The sequence below is a fragment of the Pteronotus mesoamericanus genome, unplaced genomic scaffold, assembly GCF_021234165.1.
Source record: "Pteronotus mesoamericanus isolate MK-2021 breed Mesoamerican mustached bat unplaced genomic scaffold, CSHL_Meso_final contig_82, whole genome shotgun sequence".
Taxonomy (NCBI): Eukaryota; Metazoa; Chordata; class Mammalia; order Chiroptera; family Mormoopidae; genus Pteronotus; species Pteronotus mesoamericanus.
In genome coordinates this window covers 16,109,395-16,136,986 of record NW_026555265.1, presented here as the reverse complement: position 1 = coordinate 16,136,986, position 27,592 = coordinate 16,109,395, and the positions used below count along the sequence as shown (strand labels likewise).

At 34.9% G+C, this 27,592-nt stretch overlaps 1 protein-coding gene across 1 annotated transcript in view; it reads right to left on the bottom strand.

Moving 5' to 3' along the window:
* Positions 1-9,016: 9,016 nt before the first annotated feature.
* EIF2A (eukaryotic translation initiation factor 2A) overlaps positions 9,017-27,592 on the bottom strand; it is a 42,645-nt gene continuing 24,069 nt past the window's right edge. Inside the window, exons 7-14 of the mRNA XM_054585206.1 lie at positions 27,074-27,147; positions 26,802-26,946; positions 26,488-26,604; positions 23,409-23,980; positions 19,516-19,629; positions 12,413-12,541; positions 9,977-10,042; positions 9,017-9,379 (exon numbers count right to left, since the gene is read on the bottom strand). Coding sequence (XP_054441181.1) covers positions 9,314-9,379; positions 9,977-10,042; positions 12,413-12,541; positions 19,516-19,629; positions 23,409-23,980; positions 26,488-26,604; positions 26,802-26,946; positions 27,074-27,147 — 1,283 coding nt within the window. The 3' untranslated portion in view covers positions 9,017-9,313. The remainder of the gene's footprint in view (positions 9,380-9,976; positions 10,043-12,412; positions 12,542-19,515; positions 19,630-23,408; positions 23,981-26,487; positions 26,605-26,801; positions 26,947-27,073; positions 27,148-27,592) is intronic.

The following is a 27,592-nucleotide window of genomic DNA, read 5'->3' as shown; positions in this document are numbered from 1 at the left end:
ATTCTGGAATTTGACCTGTTTAGCTTCAACTGAACACAGAAAAATAAAACTGCACTAGAAGAAATTTTGCCTAAAGTGTAAATGCAAGAAGTCTGCTTTTTAAAAAAAATACAGGTATCTTTTCTTCGAAAAGAAACTTAATTCCTAAGGGATTTGTGGAGGTATTGCCAAGTGCTTGATCTGCAACTATTCTGGGTTATGTAAGTACTTCTTTCTTCTTCCAAGAATGGGCACCATTCCTCCATTTCTTTCCAGTTCCAACAGGAAGCTGAGATGGTATCTTTGGTGTGATGCTCTAACCCAATTCTAGTGTCTCCTTCCTCCACTTCTCCTTTTCTTTCCCTCTCTGTCCATCTCATGCATTATCATTTTTCTGTAATGCCTTTTACTCTTTCACTCCTGTTTCTATATTTTGCTTAGTGATCTTGGAAAATCTCTCTTCTTTCCCTCTCTTCATTTTATTTGCAAACACTAAACAAACAACCTCAATTATGGTTACATTAAAGAATAGTGAAAATTTATATCCAGGGAAAGAGAGGATAAGTATATATGTATGTAGTTTTTTTTTTTTTAAGCAATAAATATTTAAATGGTTAAATCTATGTAAAAACCAACCTGGCCTATTATTTCTTTTTTTAATTGAATTCACTGGGGTGACATAGTTTAATAAAATCATATAGGTTTCAGCCATACAATTCTATAATTCATCATCTGTATATTGTATTGTGTTCACCACCCTGTCAAGTCGCCTTTGGTCACCATTTATCCCTTTACCCTCTTCTACCTGCCCTCCTCCACTTTTCCTCTGGTAATCACCGTACTGTTGTCTGTATCTATGAACTATTTTTTTGGGGGGGTGGATTGGGGGGAGCTTAAATGCTTCACCTTTTACCTTCTTCCTTTTTTTATTAATCCTCACCTGAGGTCACTTTTTCATTGCTTTTAGAGAGAAAGGGAGACAGAAACATTGATTGGTTGCCTCTTGTAGGCACCTGGATTAGGGATTTTGTGCATTCCGACCAGAGATTGAATCCACAACCTAGGCATGTGACCTGACTGAGAATTGAACCCACAACCTTTCGATTAAGGGATGATGCTCCAACCAACTGAGCCACACTGGCCAGGGCATTAGTTCTTAAAAAAAAAAAAAAAAAAAAGTTTAGGCATTAAAATGCCAATCGGCACACTCACCTAAGCAATTTGACCATACTTCCATTAAATAAAAAGAATAGTCTCAGAGTTGTAACCGTACCAAATGTAAAATGTGATTGAGCAAAAGGTTGGTAAAGGAAAAAAATAATAAAGGAGCATTTAAAATTCTTAGTGTGATATGACCCAGCAATTCCACTTCCAGGAATTTATATAGTGAATATAAGAAGCAAAATAACTATGTATTATGATTATTTCCTTGATATTTTGTTTTCTTTTCTTATACAGTAGGGGTTAGCAAACCTTTTCTGTAAAGAACCAGAGAATAATGATTTAGAATTTGCAAGGAATATGGTCTGTTCCAACTACTCAACTCTGCAGTTGTAGCCTGAAAGCAGCTATGGCTATATTCTAATAAAACTTTTTTAGGGGCACAGAAATTTGACTTTCAGTTTTTACATCACCAAATAACTGTTTGACTTTTCAACCATTTAAAAATATAAAAACTAATCTGTGCTGGATAGGATTTAGCTCATGGGCTATTGTTCACTGAGGCCTGGTCTACAGTATCATCTTCTCAAAAAGGCTGCATGGAATCCCATTTTATAATTAAAATAATTCACTGTTGTAAACATCACTAGAATAAACTTTTTTTGTAGTATAGTTTTATACATGTTCTTAGGACAAATTTCTGGGGCTAAATTATTTGGGTCAAAAGGGCATGCAAAGTTCTAAGCAACACTACACCCTTTTTGTTATCTTCCTTTGATTTGTCTTTTCTTCACCTCCGCTTTTTATTTCACTCTCTTTCAGTTTTAGTTCTTTTGCTTTATCTTTCTTAGCTTTTTTTTTTTTTTTTTTTTTTTACATACAAGGCCAGTGGACATGTCATTGAACGAAATGATTTTGTCCTAGCTACTCAACTGAAGCTGAGAAAGGCTATAAAGTTAATGGTGTTACTGTTCCTACTTTCACTGATTTTACAATGAAAGATAAATTACCCAATACGACTGCACTGCACTGGCAGAATAAAAATTTTGTAATAACACACAAATAAGAGAAAAAAACAGTATTGTAAATATTTTCATCACTGTTTTTGTGGAAGGAAAGTCCAAATGTTAAGATTCGGTCTGGACTGGGTCTGTCCTCTACTTAGCTACCAGCCATGATACACATGATAAACCATAAGCAAAGCTAACATTTTTCCCACATAGAGCATTTGCAACAGATACATGTTAAATCTTAGTGTTGTTTTTTTTCCCCCATGAAGTCTTCCGGCTAATTGGCTGTCCTTGACTTTTAAACAACTTGAAATTTATACACCCACTGTGTATTAGTCTGCTTAGGCTGCAACAACAAAATACCATAGGCTGGGTGTCTTACACAACAGAAATTGTTTTTCTCACAATTCCAAAGGCAGGAAGTCCAAAATCAGGGTGGTTGCAAGTGAGATTCTGGTGAGACCTCTCTTCTTGGCTTGCAGACAACTGCCTTCTCACTAAGTCCTGACATGACAGAGAAAGAGAGCAAGCTTTCTAATGTCTTCTCTTATAAGGGTACCAATTTCATGATGATGGCCTCATCCTCCTAATCTCATCTAACCCTAATTACCTCCCAAAAGCTCTATCTCTGAACACGCTGAGGTTTAGGGCTTCAACATGAATTTTTGGGGACACAAACATTCGACTTAAAACATACCCAAACTTACCTATCTTATCCCAATTTCATATTTAAGTACCCTGATGGGTGAACATTTTGAGCAATCACACAGTGCTGCTACCCCACAACCATATTTGTTGCCTTCTCAGTCAATTAACCAGTATGTGCATAATCATCTATTATTTGTATCTAACATATCATTATTTATACTCAAATGATTGGACAATGAATAAAAGACAGTGCTAATGCTTGGAATAAGAACCATTAGTCTTATAAATTTAGTATTGAGGAGATGCCTTTGTTTCTGCCCTTCAATTTACAAGTCAACTAAAACTCAACATAGTATTCTCTGCTCAATACAAAAACATACCTGAAAGAATCGCAGAAACATCTGAAGATGGGGAAGTTGGAATGAGTAGGGGAAGCAGGACGGATAAAAGGACAGGGATGGTGGCTGCAGATGCAGTTCAGGGCCCAGAAGGGTACAGGGAGTGTGCAAGCAGTGAAGAAGTTGGGCTGTAGCCTTCATGCTACATCCTGTAAGAGGGGCAGAAACGGTGTTCCCCTGGAAAAAGCATGTGCCTTCCCCATGCCCCTCTGCAGCAGACCCTGGAAGAAGTGGCTGGTAAGCCTCAAACAGTACAGTAGTCCCAAAAGCCATTGTTGGCAGGGGTTAGAACCATGAGATTGCAAACTTGCCTCCACTGCCCCACCCATCCTGGCAAAAGTTGGTAAAGAAAGCTGAGACACCCCAAACAGCACAGCAGTGCTAACAGCCACTGCAGTCAGGAGAATGGAGCCACAAAATCATGAACTTCTTAGCCATATCCATCCTGACAGAGCCTCGTAGAGAAGGATGACATACCTTAAACAGCCATGGCTGGCAAAAGGGCAGACCCACAAAATCATGAACTTGTCTCCCCTGATCCACCCATCATGGAAGAGCCTGGTAGACACAGTGGAGACACCTTCAAAAACACAGCAGGGCCAGCAACAACTAGTAAAATGGAGGTAACATGGTGACCTTGCAACACTGGTTCTCCATTTTTTTGCCACATTGCCCCACTGATGATGTCCTGTAACTGAGGCAAACTCGTTACAGAGGAGACACCTACCATCCCATTTGCTGCACAGAATTTTCCTTAACTGAAGTGATGGTGTGTCACCATAATCTCAGAGGCATAAATACTACAGGCAAGAGGAAACAAAAACTTGTGCTATAATACCATCTACTGGAAAACAAAAGAAAGTACCCTATGTCTCAAACTCAACTGTTGAGAGTAAAACAGTATCTAAACAAGAAATACGTTCACTAGCTCAAATGTGCAGCCAGAGAAACAGTTCACTAAATACTATGAAAAACCAAGGTAATATGGTAGTACAGGAAAAAAGTGAAATCTCCAGAAACCAAAGTCATGGAAGACTGTGATTTAAAAATGATGGCAAAAATAAGATTGCATTTGTGAAGCTCCATAGGACACTAGAGATCCCTGGAAAACCATTCCATGAGCTTAGAAATAAAATCAATGAACAAAAGGAGCACTTTACCAAAGGGATTAAAAGTATAAAAAAAAAAGAACTGAACAGATATTCTGGAGATGAAGAACTCAATAAATGAAATGAAGAATGCACTAGAGAGCACTGGAAACAGAGCAGACCAGATGGAAGAAACAATCGGCAAGCTTGAAGACAGAAACCTAGAAATGACGCCCAAGGAAGAGGATAATTTAAGAGCAAAAATAGAAAAAAAAACAAAGACCTCTAGAAGAACTATTGTGCTCCATTATAAAACGTAACATAAGAATAATGGCTATACCAGAAGAATAAGAGAGGGACAAGAAAACAGAGAGCCTATTCAAAGAAATGAGTGATGAAAACTTTCCAAGCCTATGGAAATAACTAAACTTAAAATAGAAAAGCTAACAGAACACCTAAATATTTCAACACAAATATCTTCTCCAAGACACATTTTATTTAAACTGTTAAGAATAACAGAGTTCTCAAGGAAACAAGGGGGGAAAGACTGTAACCTGTAACATACAAAGAAAACCCCATTAAATTATCATCAGATTTTTCAGTAGAAACACTACAAGCCAGGAGAGAGCGAGAGGAAATATTAAAAATATTGAAAAAGAGGAACCAACAGCAGCCAAGGATAACATATCCAGAAGTTATCCTTTAGATATGAAGAAATAAAGGTTTTCCCAAACAACAAAAGCTGAGAGAATTTACCATCATAAAATATGCATTACAAGAAATGTTAAAAGGAGCTCTTCTGGAAACAAAAAGAGAAAGGATAGAAAACTTCCAGTAAAATAACTAACAGGGAGACAAGCAGGGAATTGCAACTTTACTTCAGAATAGGACAATAAGTACTTACAACAAAAAGTTAAAGGGTGAAAAGGGGCATTTAAAATAACCATCACTACTGCAATTGGTAATGAATGCACAACATGAAAGGAGATAATTTGTGACAAGTCATAATAGGGGAGGAGGAAAAGGACTGAATGTGAACAGGTGAATGAACATAAGAGGCAATTAGAAGAAAAAGGACTATTGTATGTATGAGACTTTTTTTTACAAACCTAATGATAACCACAAAACAAAAGTCCAGAGCTGCACAAAACCTTATAAAAAAAGGCAGAGAAAACAAACAAAAAATCAAGAAAACCATCAAACTAAAATAGTAGACAGAAACACAAGGAAAAAGAAACAATGGATACGGAGCAACCAGAAAATAAAAAATAAAATGGCTGTAGTATTTTATCATCGCCCTGAAAGTAAATAAACTGAACTCATCAATCAACAGGCACAGAATAGTGTGGTAAGTTAAAAACACAAGACCCAACTATAAGTTGCCCACAGAAGACTCATCTCAGTTTCAGAGACAAGCAAAGACTCAGAGTGAAGAGGTGGAAGATGATACTCCAAGCCATGGCATCCAGAGAAAAGCAGGTGTAGTGGTACTCATATCAGACAAAACAGACTTAAAAAAGTTAAAAAAGGCAGTAAGAGACAAAGATGGATATTTTATGATGGAGGAAACAATTCATCAGGAAGAGGTAACACTTACCAACATGTATGTACCCAACCAGAGAGCACCAAAATATATAAAGCAATCATGAACAGACCTAAAGAAAGAAAATGATAAAAATACAATTATAGTAAGGGACCAGGATACCCCACTCACAACAAGTAGACAGAAAGTCAATAAGGCAATATAGGCCTTAAATGATACATCAGACTAAACTGACTTAATTGATATTGATAGAACTTTTCATCCCAAAACAAAATATAAATTCCTCTCAAGGGCACAAAGAACATTCTCAAGTACAAACCATATGTTGAGGCACAAAACTAGTCTCAATAAATTAAAGAAGTTGAAATCAGACCAAGCATATTTTCTAAACCTAACAATATAAAACTAGAAATAAGTTACAAGAAAGCTGGGGGAAACTATTGATCTGGAGATTAAACACGCTACTAAAAACAGCTGGGTCAAAGAGGATACAAGAAATCAAAAGAAACACACACACAAATAAAAATGAAATATGACACACCAAAAATTTTAAGATGCAGTAAAAACAGTATTAACAGGGAAGTGTACAGCTTTTCCAGCCTACGTTAAGAAACAAGAAAAATCTCCAATAAACTCCCTAATGTTACACCTTAAAGAACTAGAAAAGAACAAAATCCAGTCAGTGGAAGAAAGCAATTAATAAAAATCAGAGCAGAAATAAATGAATATAGAATATAAAGGCAATATTAAAAAAATTAATGAAACAAAGAGCTGGCTCTTTGGAAAGAGAAAGAAAATTGACATACCTCTAGCCAAACTCATTAAGGAGAAAAGAGAGAAGACAAATGAAAGCAAAGAAGTTAAAATGGACACAACAGAAATACAAAGAACTATGCAAGAATGCTGTGAAAAGACCGCATGCCACCAAATTCAATAATATAGAAGAAATGGAAAAAGTCTCAGAAGTATACAAACTTCCTAGACTAAATCATGAAGAAGGAAAACCTAAACAGACTTATCACTAGCAAGAAAATTGAAACAATAATCAAAAACTTCCCCCACCAAAAGAGTTCAGGACCATCGGTGAATTCTACCAAACATTCAAAGAAAATTTAATACCAATTCTTCTCAACCTCTTTCAAAAAATTGAAAAAGAGGGAATACTTCCTGACTCATTTTACAAGATCAACATTACCTTGATGCCAAAATCAGACAAGGATGAAACAAAAAAGAAAATTACAGGCCAATATCTCTGACGAACATAGATGCAAAAATCCTAAACAAAACAGTAATTGCAAATCAAATACAATAATACAGATAATAGGATAATGCAAATTGATTATCAGAGAGACCATACTCATGTAACTTTTATTACAGTATATTAATTGTTCTATTTTATTATTGTTGTTAATCTCTTACTGTGCCTAATTTATAAATTAAACTTTATCATAGGTATATATAGAAAAACACGCAGTATATGTAGGATTTAGTACCATCTGCAGTTTCAGGCATCCACTGGGGGTCTTGGAATATATCACTCCTGGATAACAGGGGACTGTATTTTAAATATAATTTCAAGCAGACTTTCATCACCATACACTCTTCTTTTTATAAGGATTTTATTTACTTTTTAGAGCGAAAGGAAGGGAGGGAGAAAGAGAGGGAGAGAAACATTAATGTGAGAGAGAAATATCCATCAGTCAGTTGCCTCTCACATGCCCCCACCTGGGGACCTGACCTGCAACCCAGGCATGTGCCCTGACCAAGAAGTAAACCAGTGACCTCCTGGTTCACAGGCTGGTGGTGCTCAATCCACTGAGCCACACCAGCCAGGGCACCATATACTTTTTTTTATTTCTATCACCTTACTCTTACTCCCTGAGAATAATATATTTAAAATAAAAACCAAACGAAATGGGTAGTCAAAGAATGCCTCAGTGATTTTTATATTGATGTGTGCTCAAAAATTCTTTACAATGAACCAAATAGTTTAAGTCATTACAGAAATAAAGAAAAAAAATGAGTGTAAGAATTTTAGTAGTTGATCCACTTCAACATTTACCTTGGATTCTGGTACTTGGGAGTTTTATATAAGTACAATTTTTATAAAAGCCAATGATGGTTTGATCTTGTGTATAAATGTTATTTATTTAGCATAGATTTAAAGATAACTTTCTGAAAAAAAACGAAAAGAATTTTGGTAGGAATAGTGACCCCAGAGAAATTAAAAAACATCTAACTAAAACAAAGTTTCAATGATACTACCTTTCAGATAATTACTTTAAAAATGATTTTACATTTACTATAAACTGTGCTAGAAATAGGAATTAAAACAATTGATAGGTTGACAAACCAAAAAAAAAATTAGTTTCAGAATGTGTTAATATTTTGTTAGAAAAACAAATTTAAAGAAATATATTGTAAAAATAATCTATCTGTGCCACTTAATATTATCAGAAACAAATTAATGTTGAAAGCAAATATATGTACATGAGTATGCATGCACACACATACTCCACACACAAAACATTTAAAAAATACCACTCAAATTTAATGCATTAGATCTTACCAAATCTTAAAAAAACTTTGGGGTATCAGTAAACTCAAGTTATCTGTTTGTGTGTCTCTCAAGGTGTTTGTGGATTCTCTTCCTTTACCTGTAAGTTTAAATATCAGTTCTGGAAAATGAAAACGCTATTTCAAATGTAAACCTGATGAAAATAAATAATTGTAATAGACTACAAAACCAGATATGAATTGATTTTGCTAGTCAAACGTATTGGCTAGCAAATACAATGGCTAGCAAATGTATTGGATTATTATTATACCTTTTTTTTTTAAATATGAAAAGACAACCAAAACAATCAGAGTTTACATTTGGAAACTATTTACCTCATCATCACATCCCTAGGTTCATTGTGTGAAATATCAAAATAAAATGTTTTACTCTTTTCTATTTTTTAAGTCTGCATTTAGTTTAGAACTAAGAAAAACTTGACTTCAAATAATACAAATAGTAACAATTTAAGACATTTACTATAACCTGATTTTTAAGGATTTCTTTAAAGTTTTGATCAAGAAAACCATATTATAAATTCAAAGGACAACTTTCCAAAACTTGCCTTCTAATTTAATAAAGGACTTCTTGAATAAGAAACTTATAACAAAGCCAAAATTGATTAAATTTAAAACGTCTTTATTCATTTATAGGTAAATACTGCCCCCTACTAAAAAATAATGACATTATCTTACAATCTGTCAAGCTTAGCTAGAAAATTCATGTGTCTCTTTTTTGTATCATATGTTAACATGATATAAGATGCAGGATTCAAAAATCAATTTTAATTGGCATTATTAAATAATTTCACGCATATACAGAATCTTGGATGTTAATGTGGGCACATGAATATTCCATATATACCAATGAACTTAATAGAAGATGTGTTTTCACTAATTTCCGATAACCAACATATATTCTGTGGCTCTTTAAATACCCAATTCCAAATCTTCCAGCTCCTGGAGAAGGGCTTTTTCTTTTTGAATTTTCTCCAACTAGAAAAATTTAAAACAATGAAGTTATTAAATAGGAAATATTATTGGCTCTATAGACAAAATAGTAAAGAATAAAATATTTAGAGAGTATTTCTAACACTTTATTGGATCCACTGGTAAATACAGATTTAAAACTGCAGATTAGAAACAAGTTCTAATTTGTTATCTGGTATGAATCAAGGGGGCAAAGGAGAGGAGCTGTCTTACTGCATTCCTTCAGTTCCAGTAAATCTTCCATTCTATACGTGGGCTTAAAAGTGCTGAGATAAGGGGGAGGGGAAGGGGCAAAAGAAGACCAGTGCAACCTGAGATATACAAGAAAGAGAATCTTATATTTGTCTAACATAATAACTGCTCTTATTTTCAGCAGCAATGGCATTAATACATATTTTACATAATGACTTTCTCACTCACTATGATCTATATCATGTTTCCCCATCCTTCCCTAAGAGTAAAAACATTAAAAAAAAAGGGCATATAATTATATGCCAAAAGAAGTTATACGATCTATGTGCTCTTTTGCCCAATTAAACAATTGCTCATTATACAAAGGGGAAAAGGTAATCATGACTATGAACCCAAATAAAAAATGCAGACCTGATTTTTTTCTAGCTGTTTTCCAGTTGCTGCTTGTTCTTTCAATTGTTCGATTGCTTTCAGTTTCTGCAAACATCAAATATATTATGAGTAAAGGGGAAGGAAGAATAAGTCATATTAGAATGTACCATATTCTGCTGTATATAATGTGCTCCCATGTATAATGTGCACCCAACATTTTTTGGCACAAACTTTCAGGGAAAAAATCTTTCAATTTTTTAGTCCATTTATTTATTTATTTATTTATATTTACTTATTCTTTGTATTATAAAGGAATTTTAGAATTTATTTTGAACATATTAAGCTTCAAATATAAAGTTAGCATTATCTATGTTATCAACTGGATAACAATGGCATCATCTATTTTACTCTGTGGATAAAAATACATCTTAGTTTCATTTTGTTGAATAGTTGGTTGAAACCGCTTCACAGGCATTCACAGGGTATTATTGTATTCACAGGGTATTATTTTGCATATGGATATCATTATTGCTTTCTAGAGTTACGCTTTTAATGCGTAAGTGTAAATAAAAGAATTAAAAACATTTATATAGATATAGAATTAGTACTACCCATTTATAATGTGCATCCTGATTTTTCCCTGAAAAATTTGGGCAAAAATGTGCACATTATACACAGCAAAATACGGTAAATTTCCTTACCAACAACTCAATCATATGAATGTGAACCCTGAATAAGGAGAACAATTATCTTACATTTGTATTAAGAACAGTCTGTTAAAATGATAAGGTAAACTATTTTTTAAAATTAAATGTAAAATTAGATATGTTAAGAACATAGGGACATGTAAAGTACAGCATGTTGTCAGACGGGTACTAGACTTATTGGAGAGAACCATTTCACAAGTTATATAAATGTCTAACCTCTGTGTTATACAGCTGAAACTAATATAATACTGAATGTCAACTTGAATTGAAAAATGTCAAAATAAGTAAGTAAGCCCTGTCTGGTTAGTGAGTTGTCCAGGTACACCAAAGTTGCAGTTTGGATCTCTAGTCAGGGCACATACAAGAATTAACCAATGAATGCATCAATAAGTGGAACAACAAATTGGTATTTCTCTCTTTCTTCCTTCCCCTCTCTTCTAAAATCAGTAAAAATAATACATACGCATATATATACATACATAAGTTCCAGCTCTGAAAATAATAAGACCATGGGATTTGACAAAATACATTCCGAGCTTTTAAGGAATGTTATATATGTATTGGGGTGGTCAAAAAGTTAATTTTTTTCCCCCTGTAAAATAGCTCTAGTAATGCTTAGTTGTCTTTAGCTTCATTTGAAACAATTTTGTTAGATTGTATTGTGACAGCTGTTGTATTGCCATGCATTTAAAAAAAACTTAACAGAATTGGTGAATTTTTGTGCAGCCATTTTAGTATTGTAGATAGAAGAATATAGAGAACATTTTCAGCATATTATGCTTTATTTCAAGAAAGGTAAAAATGCAACTGAAACACAAAAAAAGATTTGTGCAGTGTAAGGAGAAGATTGCTATAATTGATCGAATGTGTCAAAGGTGGTTTGTGAAGTTTCGTGCTGGAGATTTCTTGCTATACAATGCTCCATGGTCAGGTAGATCAGCTGATATTGATAGTGATCAAATCCAGACATTAACTGAGAACAACTGACATTATACCACATGGGAGATAGCCGATACACTCAAAATATAAAAATCAGTAAAGTTATTGGTAAAAATGAAAAATGCGTCTTTTATTTTACGGAAGAAACTAAATGGACTTTTGGGCCAATATACGTATGCATATATGTATGTAAATATATATGTATAAATATATAACCAATTTCACCATTATTTTAGCACCTCATTGTACCTGGATGACATCTTTGGCTTAAAGGGCAACTATTGTTTTTGTGGTTTTTTTTTTAAAGATTTTTTAAATTGTTATTTTATTACAGTAGTCCCAATTTTTCCCCCTTTGCCCTCCTCCACCCACCCAATCTTCCATAAAAAGGGAAACTAAATAGTGCAGCCTAGGAAGGGCTCTAGAGACCTGGTTTTATTTCCACAAACTCATTGCAATTTGACAAACTAAGAAACTTCTTTTTCTGTTTCCTCATCTTTAAAACTGAGGTAAAGTTCTGTTCCTACCTGTCTCACATATGTCTAATGAAATACTAAGTATAAAGAGTTTAGCATATTTCTGTGCAAATGTATAGTATTTCTTATTACTCTAAAAATCAATAATAAAAAGACTAATAGCTATTAGACATTTGTGACTAGAACTTAAATCAGTGCCATTCCTATTACAGGATTTCACAGTGAGAAAGCAAAGAGAACTGCTATAAACTTCTTAGATGCCTACATTTAGCCATCTAAATATTACTTTTCTTTAGATAATTCTTACATATTTCCTTCAAAAAACGCATTTGATTTGCATTTAAATCTCTCACCTTCTTTAGGTTCTTGATTTTTTTGTCTACCTCAGGGTCTCCAGAGGTTGACTGAGAGACAGTATTTCGTGCTGAGCTCTGTGGCGCAGGAGTAGGTGCCAAATCTAGACCTTTTTCACTTCTTGCTTCCTGCAGGAAATATTTTCAAAAATTTAATTTTCTATATATCAAAGTATTTCAACTAAAACAGCCTTGGTACATAAAGAAACAAAAATGTAATTTTTATCTTGTATGCTGTTTTATATAAAGAGAGGATCTGAATGGAAGGCCTCATAAAGTATGTGACATTGTCCCATGATAAACAATGCAGCTTAAAAAAGGTCACAGTAGAATGATACAATTAAAAGGTTTTTCCTCTCTGTCATAGGGAACACTTTGGTAGATCTATAATTTAACGTAACATAACAAAAGTTTTTAAGAATATTATGTTAGAATATAATAAAAAAAAACAATGAAAAGAAACCAATGACCTTAACAGAGCAAACTGGGTGGTTTCTGTATCAGCCAATAAGCATTCAAAATTTCTGGATATTTTGGGAGGTGCCCATTATACAGATGCTTTGGAATGTGAGAAGGCTTTTCTAATTAAGGTATTTGAAGTTTCACTCTTGTGATATTCTCCAAAACTCTTGAGTATGCATGATCAAGTACATATAATGGATGATGCTACAGGACAAGTCCCATAGAGATTTATAATCAGTCCAATTTAATTTTGCAACATAGTGCCACAGAAAACTCCCCCCCCGCCCCCCCGAAAAGGATACTACATTGTCTGCAATGTGATCAGGCCTCTGATGACCTTTCTACTTCATCCCTTCTCACGGAGGTACCACTGATTCTGAACCACCTTTATTTACTGTAAGGGGCTATAAACTCTTGTTTCCTGGCCTTTGTGTTTACTATTCTTCCTTGTGCCTAGAATACCTTCAAATGACCTGGCTGACCCTACTTCCACTTTTGGCTTCCTGGAAAATTCCCCCACCTCCCAAGACCCAGACGAGTTGCCCAGCATGTGGCACGTAGCCATACTCCAATGCCGTATGCGAGCCTTCAGACTGCACCTGAGGTTTCCTTGTTCACTGTCTACTTGTGCCCTCAGCATAATATATGCTTTACTTTCATAAATAAATGAAAGAGAAAAAGAATGACATTCCTTTTGTATTTAAGACAAGACATACATTTTGACGAGAAAGAAGTTATTTAAGTTTTTATTGCCATCAAAATAGGGCTTCTACTTCTTCATACAGTTTCCAGTGGAATACACAGGACCTCAAGATTCCAAAACCTCTTACTCAGAGTTGCACTTTTTTGTACACTCCAATGCAGCAAAAATTAACTCCTTATTTTCTATGTGAGAACACATTATTGAACACTTTAAAAGTACTTAGAAACTATTTAGTTTCTACTCTTAAGAAGCCTGTAACTTCTGATAATATGTAGTCTGATATTTTTCATAATATAAAATGAGAAGATAAAAGGAGACTTTGCCTATCAAAATTCACTTCTGACATCAGATTAAAAAAATTTAAATTAGTTGTTTATAATGAGTTGAGAATATTAATTTTTCTACTAAGAGCGAAGGTTAATGTTATAAGTGTAAAAAACCATTAAAGTTAGGTGAAAAACAAAATTTAATTTTCTGTCATATTTTAAATAACCAAGAATAAGTTAAAATGTCTGCATTATTATACTTCTGGTCATTCTCTGGAAGGAATATGTATATGGTAAAATTAAATTTTTAGTTTCAATTCTTTTCTGGTACAGTTGATAAGCTTATAAAACCATCACCAGTTTATAAAAGTATTTGCTACATTATATGCATCTGACTCCTTTGTCTTTGGTTACTTAATTTGGAGTCAAGGCTGAGAAAGTGTGGTCAAGGTGCTACTGTCATGGACCATTTACCTTTGTTCTATCACAAAGCCATAACTTTTACTAACTCTAGCCAGTTGTTTCAAAAGTGCTGACAGAAAGGATTATCTTGCAAGAAGAAAAACCTTTGCCATCACTGGGAAAACATACAAAGAGCAACTCTGTAAATGACAGAGTAATAGTATTATCTTTGGTGTAGAGCATGTGGGTGACTGCACGGTTGTATGGGGTAGGGCAGATGGATGTTTGTTTTTGTAATTACTATGTTTTACATTAATGGCACCAATTGTTTTTTTTTAAAAAGCAACAAAGGCTCTCTTTGAGAAAGTCCAAATAGTTTAATATTGATTTTTTATAAATAAGAGATACTGATTCTATGACTCTGATGCAAATTTTATCAGAAAAACACATAAAATAAACAACTAATATTTTACTGCAAAGGCACCTTAGCACAGTACCAGTGATAGTTGTGTTGAAAATATCTGATAAAAGGAAGAAATAACACTTACAGAATAGGATTCTAAAGTAGATGGATTTCAGAAGTCCCTTAAGTCTCTTATTAGAGAGAGTCTTGTACTACTGTTATGGAAAATAATATGGAGGCTCCTTAAGAAATTAAAAATAGACTGACAAACTGTCGTCTCCAGGAAGACAGCAGCTGACGCCTGGTCCAGAAGGCCAGGGGACCCAGTGAGGTGTGAGCGGTGGGCTTCCAGTCAGGGTAGTACCGTAGGTGAACATGATACTGGCCTCTTCCCACAGCACATCAAAATTACAACTAAACTACATAGCAGCTATCATTCAGAGCTACCTGAAATCAAGCCAAATGAAGTCCTACAACTAGGAAATTAAGGGAGAAGCCACATGGAGACTGGTAACAGGGGTGGAGACATGGAATGGGCTGGTTCCAAACCAAATTGTGGTAGATGAAAATTGGGAGGGACATCTCAGCTGTGGAGGTCCCCCTGGAAGAATGAGGGGTCCCAGCTCCACATCAGGCCCCCCCAGCCCAGGGTTCCAGTGCCAGGAAGAGAAGTCCCCATAACTTCTGGCTGTAAAAACAGGCCAGACTGAATAAGGCTGAAGGACATGGAGGCTCTTGCAGTCCCAGAGGGTTCCTCTTAAAGTGGCCCTGTGCAGACTACTCTGAGCTCCAGCATGGGGGCAGCAGCTTGAGGGGCACCAGACATACAGGGAGGAAATGAATTGTCCAGTGTCGAGGCAAGAGCTGGGGGATGGGGGGCAACTTTCTCCAAGACAGAAGTGCTAGAAGAGGCTACTGTTTCTTTGATATGCCCCCTCCAGCCCCTACCACCCACAGAGCTGGCAGGCAAGGTGCCATATGTAAGTCTCCATCAACCTAGCTAACACTGTTCGCCCTGCCCTGGTGATTCCCTGAGACCCCCACCCCACCCAGCTTTCAGGCCCACCCAGTGTTTCCTGTGGCTTTTCTATACGAATGGCTTGGCTTGGCTCATGGCTTCTTATTTTCCTAAAACCTCTCAAATACGCATCTGGCCTCAGTGAGCCCCGTACCTCTCACTAGGTAGCCTCAGCCTGGTACGAGCAACGGCCTGTCTTGGTTCACAGCTTGGCCTCTCCTAGGCCACCCAAACCCCAGCACAAGTAGCAGCCATCTGCAGGTCACTTTGTAGTTCATACTGGGTGACTCTGGGACAGAACACAGGCAGTGGCTGACCTTGGCCTGCACCTCCTGGGGGTCCCAGAACCAGCTCATTCAGTGAACAGCTTCAGACAACACTGAAGCACCACCACCAAATCACCTCAACAAGCAACACATTCAAGGGGCAGACTCAGTGGGCACCAGAGACCTGCTGAAGTAAGTCCTGCTCTGTGAGGTTGACCTTTGAACAGCTGATCCTCCATGGTGGCCAGAGGTTAATGGGCACAGCTGATTCTCTCAGCTGACTGGCATGGGAGTAAATTCTTCCTATTCGTGTTCCAACAGCAATCAAGGCTCAAATGCAAGAGGAGAGGATACACAGCCCATGTGAGGGCATGGGGAATGCCACTCAAGTGCCCAGCTTGGGTGATTGTGGAGGCTGTACCACTAGAACTATAGGACACATACTATATTAGGCCACTCTACCAAGCCTGGGGGGCATAGCAGCTCTACCTAATAGACAGAAACAAACACAGGGAGGCTGTCAAAATAAGGAGATAAAGAAACATGGCCCAAAAGAAAGAACAAAACTCCAGAAAAAGAACTAAACAAAATGGAGACAAACAATCTACTGGATGCAAAGTTCAAAACACTGGTTATAAGAATGCTCAATGAACCTACAGTGAAAACCTCAACAGCATAAAAAGGACCAGTCAGAAGTAAAGGATACATTAACTGAAAAGGAGAATAATTCACACAGAATCAACAGAAGACTAGATGAAGCTGAGAATCAAATCAGTGATTTGAAATGTAAGGAAGCAAAAAATACCTAATAGGACAGCAAAAAGAAAAAAGAATAAAAAAAAAAAGAGGATAACATAAGGAGCCTCTGAGACAACTTTAAATGTAGCAACATGTGCATCATGGGGGTACTAGAAAGAGAATAGAGAAAGCAAGAAATTGAAAACTTACTTGAAAAAATGATGACAGAAAAGTTCCTTAACCTGGTGAAGAAAATAGACATACAAATCTAGGAAATTCAGAGAGTCACAAACAAGATGAAACAAAGGACACCCACACCTAGACACATCATAATTAAAATGAAAAGGCTAAAGACAAAGACAGAATCTTAAAAGCAGCAAGAGGAAAGCAGTTAGTTACCTACAAGGGAGCCCCCATAAGACTGTCACCTGATTACTCAAAAGGAACTTTGAAGGTCAGAAGAGATTTGGAAGAGATGAAAAGGATCTACAACCAAGATTACTGTACCCAGCCATGTTATCATTTAAAATTGAAGGACAGATAAAGAGCTTCCCAGACAAGAAAAAGCTACAGGAGCTCATCACCATCAAACCATTATATGAAATGTTAAAGGGTCTTTTTTAAGGAGATGAGAAAAAGATAAAAATATGTACAATAAAATGGCAATAAATACATCTGTCAACAATTGAATTTTAAAAACCAAATAAATGAACAAGCAGAACAGAAACAGATTCATAGATAGAACATTTTGATAGTTGCCAAATAGGAGAGTTGGGGGCTGGGTGAAAAGGTGAAGTGATTAAGAAGTACAAATTGGTTGTTACAAAACAGTCATAGGGATGTAAAATACAGTATAAGGAATATAGTCAATAATATTCTAATAAATATGTATGGTGTCAGACGGGTGCAAGATTACCAGGATGATCACTTAGTAAGTTACACAATGTCTAATCACTGGGTTGTACACCTGAAACTAATATAATAGGGTATGTCTACTGTAGTTAAAAATAAAACATTAAATTAAAAAAGAAATTAAAAAAAGAACTATAATATGACTCAGCTACCGCACTTTTGGGTACATACCTAAAGGAAACAAAATCTCAAAGAGATATCTATACTCCCATGTTTAATGCAGCATTATTCACAATGGCCAAGGCATGAAAAACAGTTTACACACACGTGCGCGCACACACACATGTGTATATACAGGGTCCAAAACAAATAACGCCCCTTTTTTATTACAGAATCTTTTATTAAAAAATCATAAGCACATAATTCTGTAATATAACTCTATCACACTCAAGCACACCATATGACATTTTAGGTGAAATGTTCAAATTAAAACTATAAATTATTACACCCATATTATTATCCTACCAACGATACTCAAGCAGGCCTTACTTCTGCCAGACCCTGTGTGTGTGTATGTGTGTATCTATGTGTGTACCTGTGTGTGTGCACGTGCGTGCGCATGTGTATATTTTTTAAAGAGAAATCCTGAGTTTGGCACCGACATAATGAACCAGGGGCATTATGCTAAGTAAAATAAGCCAGACAGAGAAAGATAAAATACTGGATGGTATCACTTTATATGTGGAAATTAAAAAAACTCAAAACTCAGAAATAGCAGTATGGTGGTTAGAAGAAGTGCAGAGGCTGATAAAACGGTTGATATAACTTTCAGGTGTAAGGTAGTATCTAAGGACCTAATGTAGAAAATGGTAATTATAGTTGATAGTACTGTACTATACCAGTAAAGTTTGCTGAGAGAATAGAACTTCAAGTGCTCTCACCCCCCAAAAAATAGTGTGAGGTGGTGGACATTCAATTAACTTGATTGTGGGAATCCTTTCATCACATATATGTATATCAAATCATCATGTTGTATACTTTAAAATTTTTATTTGTCAATTATATTAGCTATGAAAAAAATAAGAAGGAATCTTACCTACTAGTAGTTATAAAGATACTACTAATTTGTAACATTCAGGGCTAGCAGAGGTCTCCACCAATAAAGGTGAAAAAAAGCACATGTCCTGTTTTTACCTAAGTCTAATAAAAGTAATATATTACTTTGCTCATAATTACCTAGACCTGAACTATTTAAAGATATTACTGGATGAAATCTATTAACTACAAAAGAGCGCACTGATTTTTTCTTTAAGCCCAGGTTTTAGCAGAATATGGTTGCATAAAACAATTCTACACCTTAAAACAGTTAATTGTCTACCAAAACAAATAAGCAACCTAGAACTACCAAAAAAATTCAAGTATTACCAGCAACACCACATTATTTGAATCTCCAATATGTAGTTACCATGACTTCACTAACCAGAAAGTCTTAGCCCAGCAAGTCTCACTATCACTATAAGCCACACGCGACAGCAACTTGTCTATTATTATAGTGGTGTGGTTCTGAAACTATAAAATCATATAAAAGTTACTTTAGAATAATCCCGTTGTTTGGGTACTTCTGCTATTTGGACTCCTAAATGAATAATTTCCTATAGTAATGTAATACCGAGGGAAAAAATGGCTTTATATTCATGTACTTTGTCTCTTTTAACAAACACATGTTTTCAAGAAAGCAAACTCTACCACTTCAAAAAAGTTTTGAAGCCACAAAGGTCTATACAGGTAACATACTACATAATCTAATTAGGGTTTCAGGTTTAAAGGTCAGAGCTAGTTTCCTTAATTTCGTCTTATGAGAATACTTTAACATTCATAGTCAAACACAAAAGAAATTCTAAGTCTAACTCCAACTTCACTTTATAACATAACAGTAAAGTCTTTAGGACAACAAAACTTTAAGGCTTAAAGCTAATTTATTTTGTTTTAATACCTGCTTCGCAGCTTTCTTAGCTTCATGTTTCCTTTGATTTTTAAGAGCTGTTTTTGATAATGGCTTATCATTTCCTGGCTGTGGTTTCATATTCTGAGGTGGTTCCTCCTCATGCTATGGAAAAATGTAAAATAAATGATTTTGAAATAGAGTCCATGTTTCTAAAAACGCATACAACAAATTACAAAATTTTGCTAATATGGGATAAATGTATTTTATCAAACTTAAGATCACCAGCAAAGATTTCACAACCCTAATTAGAAGTAGGCACATTCCAACTTCAGGATAGATTTAATGAGGATCTTCCTACTCATAGATATATCTTACATAAGAGCTGGCAAAATTCACTTCAGTTTTGTTTAAACAATGGAATTTTTTTAAGTATTACTACTGACACAGGATTCTTATGGAATTAGATACCAACAATAAATAGTTTCTTCTGCAATCTTTTTGGATCTGACTACTGCCAACAGAAAGCCAGTTTCCTTATTTATTTTCTTTGCACTAAGAATTACTTGCTAGATCTTTTTTTAGAAAACCCTCACCTGATATGTTTATTGATTTTAAAATGAGAGAGAGAGAGGAAAAGGCAGGGGTGGGGGGAGGGGGGAAGGGGGAGAGAGGGCGGGAGAGAGAGAGAGAGAGAGAGAGAGAGAGAGAGAGAAGCATCAGCTGGTTGCCTCCCGTATGCTCCCTGACCAGGGATCAAACCTTCAACCTAGGTGTGTGCCCCGACTGGGAATTGAACCTGCAGTCTTTCGGGGTACAGGATGATGCTCCAACCAACCAAGCCACCTGGCTAGGGCTATTTTCTAGTTTTTTTACTTCCAAAATCAGGGGTTAGAAGATAAAAATAAAAGCAAATAGAAAAACCAAAACAGAAAAGTACATCAAATAGAAAGGAATAAGTAACTGCATAACTATAAATCCAGGATTAACATAATGAAGTGGCTTACAAAAACCTAAATAGCTTACCAGATTATACAACAAAAATAGACAATAATTTCCATAATCGGATATTTATATAACCATCTATCAACTATATTCCACAACAGAAAGAGGGAGAATTAAGTATAGAATCCAGAAGCATCTAATGTAGAACATGGTGATTGTGGTAAATAATATTGTATTGTATATGAAATTTGCTAAGAGTAGAATGGAAATGTTCTCACCTTAAACAAAAAAATTCCTCTACTAATTGATTCTCTCTGCATTGTTATTAGCTTAGTGTTAACTGTCTCTTAGACTCTGTTACACTTGGCACATCAAAAGGATCAGATTTCCATGAAGTTTCTTGATTACTAGGTCTCAGAACTGTGTTATATTTGTAGTGCTATGAGGAAATGGGCAGGGCTCAAACATTTACGATACAGAGGCATAAATAAGAAACTACAGTGATGTTATATTAGCAGTTGCATTATTTCAGGTCATCAAAGTTCTGTGTCCATACATATCCTACTTGAATCAACGGAATATAGGGTGGGGCAAAAGTAGTTTTGAGTACCCAAAACACAGCGTTTATTCTTGAGTTACTATTTATTAATTATTGTATTATTTTCCATATGAACTGTAAACCTAATTTTGCCCCACCCTGTATATAAAAAACCACATTGTAGAACAGAGAAAATTGGAGAGCAAGCCTCTGTCTCTTCCTCTTTTTTGGTCTCCACTGCATACAATGTGAGTTAAGACATCCTAATATGTGCTGAACATTATTTTTATACATCAAAATTCTTTCAATAGTGGGCTCTTCTACAGTGCTGTGCTCTGGCTCAAAGTTTCTACTAATGAGAACTTCCAAAAACAACAAAGCAATTAAAAATGATGCAAGAGAGACTGAGTAACAAACCTCTTCCACACCATAAGCACCACATAGCCACTGACAGACTTTCATTTAAGACAAAAAAAAAACAAAAAACAAAAACGACACAACTACTATACATCATGAGCTTTTCTGTCTGTAATACTATGTGTCCATTGTACATAATTTCATTATTACTAATAAAATTTGTTTCTTCAGTTATATCAATTATTATGTGAGTTTTTGATAAACATAAAATAGAAGTGAAGGTTTTTTGGAAAGCCAAGAAATACTTTCTAAGTATAATTTATATATACATTTTTACTTATTAAAAAAGTAATTTTCTTCTTCAAGGGAAAAATCCCAACTCCTCTTTTTTTTCCTTCTGCTATGTAGCTCCCCCTCGTTTGTGAAATGATCGACTAGAACATCTTTGTTTCTAGTAATTTCTTGACAGTATTTTTCTTTGTCATTTATCTAATTTCTGGAATTAGATACAAACAAAAATTTCTAATTAGTGGTTACTTTGACTAAAATGATTTGTTAGGATCACATAATTTGCTTTTGTCACATACAAAAGCAAAAACTTAGTGAAAACCTTAAATGTTAAAAAATTTTGGTTTTAAGTTCTTACCTACTTTTATCACCATTTTCAAACTATAATCTTTCTACATTAATTTCTCTACCTTCCTCCACCAAAACAAACTAGTTTTATGGATCAAAAAATAAGACTATACACTAATTCATAATTTCTTCCTCTTGTGCTATCTTACGCAGATTTAGAAAACAGGATAGGTCAAGATTACTCTTGTTTTTATATTAGGTAAGAAATATTTCAATATACATGGGACAAATTTAAAGACTACAATATACTTTCTTTTTTGAGCTAATAAAATATCATAAATAGGGCTTAATTTGTTAAATAAGTTTTTATATATATTTACTAAACAACTTAATATAACAAAGATGTTTAAACAGAACATTTCAAGAAGTTGCAGACCACTGCTACATTTTAAGGAATAGGAAGGTTGTTATTTTGTTTTGAGAGGATTCGGAGTGGAACAAGGAAGGCATAGGAATATTTTATCCTTTTTTTAAAAGATTTTACTTATTTATTTTTAGAGAGAGGAGGGGAGAGAGGGAGAGAAACATCAATGAGTGGTTGCCTCTCACATGCCCCCTGCTGGGGACCTGGCCTGCAACCTAGGTGTGTGCCCTGACTGGGAATAGAAATGGTGACCCTTTGGTTCTCAGGCCTGTATTCAATCTGCAGAGCGACACCAACCAGGGTGAACATTTTATCCTTTTAAAAAGTATTTACTTCCTTGAGTGCCTAATAATTAAGTAACTATATATCCTGTTTACCTGGGCCAGTTCTAGTTTACGCCTATTGTATTGCCACCTTTCTAATAAATAATAGAAAGACTTTACAGAGCAACTTTACTCCTTAACATCATCCCAGAAACTCAAGTCATTTATAAATGCTTCCTCCTGAGTTGAGCCCTGAAATGCTAACATTTTAAAGCAGATAAGAATCTGGCCAGTACTCTGGTAATAACTTTACAACAGAGGTAGAAACTGATGGCCTAAGGACGGCAAACCTGTTTGAGCAACAGTATTTAGAAATAAAGAAATTTTACATAAACATCTAGGCTTGAAAAATAAAATATTTCGGCAAAGTGGGCCTAAAATCTCCTATGGAAACAATGAGTGGCGGCCGTGGAGCTGTTATGGCCTTTAAGGAGGGCATGCTCTCTTCACGCCACCGTTCTCTCCCAGTCACCACTGCCTTACGTTACCAGCCTAACCTGAGAGGCATTTGAATTGGAGCCCATGATCTACAAAGCCAGTAGGCTATACTCATTATCTTTCTCAGACATGCAAAATGTGAATTGTTTCAAATTAACCTCTTTGTCAACTTAATAGGAGCTGTTCACCATTTTCAGCAATACGTTCTTCATGGTTTCTACCCTTGAGTTTATATTCTAATCAGGTACTAAGTAACATGAGAACATCCCTGAGGAAAAAAAAGGTCTAGAGGACTCCAGACACTGAAAACCGTTTCCTACCAAAGTAGTAAAACTTGACTTACCAGTTTAGAATTGGTGATTGGTTTATTTCTTAAAGCTGGGGGTCTATAAGCTGTTGCAGCTTTAGGTTCTTCACTGGATACGTCACTTGGAACTGCTTGGTAAGTTATTTTTTTTGCTGGAAATATTCCATCTAAAAATGGCTGCCAAGAGACCTGCCATAATTCTCCATTTGATGGCACATCATACTTGTGTAAGACGGAGCCAGTGTAATGCCAAATCTTGTACCCATTATTAACACGTAACCTGGGAGCACACGTGGCTGTTAGAATATGCTCACCATCTGGGCACCACGCAAAATATGTAGAATCGGAGGCCACTGGTTTAGAAATGAGTTTGTAGTTTTTAACATCCCACACTTCCATTTGTCCCCTTAGATTTCCAAATCCAGCCAGAACTAATATATGTCCATGAGGGCTATAGTAGGCTGCATTACGAGGACCAGTTCCAAAATCAAACACAGGATCACATTTCAAGTTGAAAATTGTTGCTTTGGCAGGCATAAAACCATAAACAGCACAAAACTCAGTAGAGCTAGAATTCCAAACTACATCATAAATGGGGCCATTTTTTGCTAGAAAAATAATATAAAACCCAAATTAGCAATACAGATTTATATGAATATTAATATTTATTAACATAAAATATAATTACGTAACACTCAAACATGTCAAAAAGTAAAAAATAGCCAAAAATTTCATGGTATGTTAAAATTAAAATATTTTTACATGATATACTATGGAAATTAATGTATAATCATAAATTTATTTAAGAACCCCTAATAAATCTTAATTTCTTTTACATTTTCGCGATGTGGGCTCATAGTAGTATAGGTTATATACCACTAGTTATTAACAAACTAGTTTTTATTAAACTAGGTAGTATATGCACATAGTAATAAAAATATAAACTATATAAAAAAACATGCCACAAAAATAAGTCCCTCTACAAGAGGTGTCCAACCTTTTGGCATCTCTGGGCCACATTGGAAGAAGCATTGTTTTGGGCCACACATTAAATATACAAACACTAACAAAAAATGATGAGCAAAAAAAAAAAAAAAAAGTTTTAAGTAAGTTTATGATTCTGTGTTGGGCCACATTCATAGTCACCCTGGGCCACATGCGGTTGGACACCCCTGCCCCACAAAGGCAACCATCTGGTGTATTTCTTGCATATACTTTCAGACTATTTTTGTTGAAATTAAGTCTCTCTCTCCTAAACACATACAAAACCCCCAAAGTTCTACACTTCTGTTGTTTCATTTTAATATTCTGTCTTGGAGATTTTTCCACATAAGTACATTATAATCTGCCCTATACTTTTTCAGTTGCACTGTATTCTATTGCAAACCTTTATATATATTCTCCACTGTGAGTGGTCACAGACAAATCTGTAGAAGTAAAACTGCCTGGTCAAAGGGTGCATACATTCACTTGGTGACATACCACCAAAATATTCTTCAAAGAAGTTGTACCAATTTATACTATCAGTAATTTTTGACAATACAGAGTTCTGCTCACTCTCACTCCTATCTACCTTTGCTAACCTACTGAGGTGAAAAACTATATCTTGTTTTCCTTTCTATTTCTTATACTATAAACTAAGCACCTTTTAAATATATTTATACCTAATTTCATTTCTTTTTCTGTGGACTATTTTTTACTGTCTCATGACTATTTTTCTCTTCAGTTATTGGTCTTTTATTGACGTCTTTGATATATTAACAAAACTCACTTTTTCTCAGATTCATCCCGTCTAAAAATACTTTCCCCCATTTTTTTGTTTGGCTTAATTTATGAACTCTTTTCTTCCCCTAATGTAGAAATCTGTAATTTTTATGTATTAAAATATATCATTTTTCCTTTATGACTTCTGCCTTATTTAGAAAGTTTTTTTCTACTTTGAGATTAGGAAAAAAATAATCTTGAACATCTGCTTTTAGTTCTGTAGATTTAGGTATATGTTTTTGGCTCAATTGCATTTTATTTTGATGTTGAGGCAGCATTATTAACTTTTTGTTTCAAATAGCTAGTTTACCATATATTTTTAAAAAGTCAATATTTTCCACCATTGATTCAAGTGCTGACTTTGTTATACAGCAGCAGCTATGGAAGTCTGGATCTCTTTTTGGATTCTGTTCTGTTTCACTGACTTATTACCAGCCAGAAACAAAGCGTCTTGATTTCAACTGTGTTACATTTTAGTATCTAGTACTGTCAGAATTCCCTCAGCCTACTCTTCTTTTGCAGTTTGCAAAACATTCTTCCATGTTTATTTTTCAGTAAACTTTAGAATCAGCTTCCTAGCTAAAGCAAATCTATTGGCATTTTAATTTCATTTTTAGATGAATTTGGAGAGTAATGACATCTTCATAAAATTCTTATTAAAGGTCTGAGTTTGTTTCTCAGAAGTTTTTGCTTCCCAACAGACCTATACTATTTCTTGTTTTTTTGTTGCTATATATGAAATCTTTCCTTCCATTATGTTTTTTTTTAAGTGGCTGTTGTTAATACTTCATCTATTAGCAGAGATGATTTTGTTCTGTCCTTTTAAAAGTGTATACTTTATCTTTTGATCAGTCACACTGACTAGATCTTTCAGAACGGTAAATAGTGGAAAGGGAAGTCATCCTTGTTTTGTTTCCAACTTCTAGAGAATACATAATTTTGTTTTGTTTTTACAAGTTCAATTAAAAATGAAAAAATTAGGGAGTTGCCAGAATTTTAAAACTGTATTATTTTAGTTAATTTAGCTCATTAAAACAAAAGATGAAGTGCTAACATTCTTCAGTTCTGAAGATAGTGCTAAACTCACTAGATCAACTTATCCTAATAAGTTAAATTAGTCCCAAAGGAACCACGACAATAGAATTGCCTCATTCAGTGAGTTTCCTACTAGCATAACTAAATTAACTAATAGGATATTTGGGGGTAACTGTAAAGTTTCTTAATTAAGAGAAATTTTATCTTAAAGGTTATAAAATATGTTGAGTTTTATCACCTGATCAAGAATTTAGATTCTATCATCTTTTTTTACTCTCATTGTTTTTAATCAAAGGAAGACCACTGAAATACTCACGTAATTGTACTACAGCACTTTCTCCATTTGTTGCAATGTAATGCAGTGTTTGTTCCCCATAGTAGGAAGCTCCTGTTTTGTCAACATCTGTACTCGCTATTACCAACACAGCAGTAGCTATAACAGTAAAAACTTTTAATTAGATTTAAAACATAAATTAACCTACAGGTGATAAAAAAATATATTAAACAATGTAACAGAGCCGTGTAAATTTTCTTTAAATAAGCATCAATACTTTTTCCCCTGTACACATAAGAATATAAGTCTAAACCAGTTCTTGATAAACAAAATGAGATAAAACATATTTATCCTACCCTTTTTATTCCACAGCATTGTAACCTTATCCGCCTTAAAGAAACTTTTATTGGCTAAAGCTGCATGAGGTCCATCGAAGTTGGGGTATTGATATAATCTAACAAATGAAGGTGCACCCTTACTTCCTGGAACATAAACAGCCACCTAAGACACACAGACATAAATCATTTAATTTTTTGAAGCATATAAATTAAGAGGGACATCACTAAAAACTAAGAAAAAGGCTAATCTTATAATATTCCACATGAACAAACAAAAATATAGCAATTACCTTGTATGGTTGGGGTCCAGGTGATAACACAAAATCATTAACTTTTTGCAGATGCAATTTATTTGCAATTGTGTCTAAAAAACAAGTAAATGATGTCAGATTGATGAGAGACGCTAATAGTGGTATGTTAAATTCTGAATATATTATAGAAAGTTAATGTAACTATGTACTAATACTGTTCATTGCAGTTCAAGTTCAATACTGTTCATGTAGGGGAGGCAGAGCCACATAGTGTAAAAAGCATGGGATGGGAACAAGACAGAACTACCCCTGAACTCCTACTCAGTCACTAGCTGTGTGAACTTAGGCAAATAATGAGATTATACAGCTAATTTCCAATGATTGATATTAGTGCCAGGCCATGGTAGGTATTCAATAAATGTCAATTCTCCTTCCTTCAACCTCTGAAATGAAGTAGTTTCAGAGTCCAATAGAAGGTAAAGATGACTTTAGTCTGCTAATATAGAATGTGTACATAAATATTCTATAACTAATTACATGACAATAATGATCACAAGA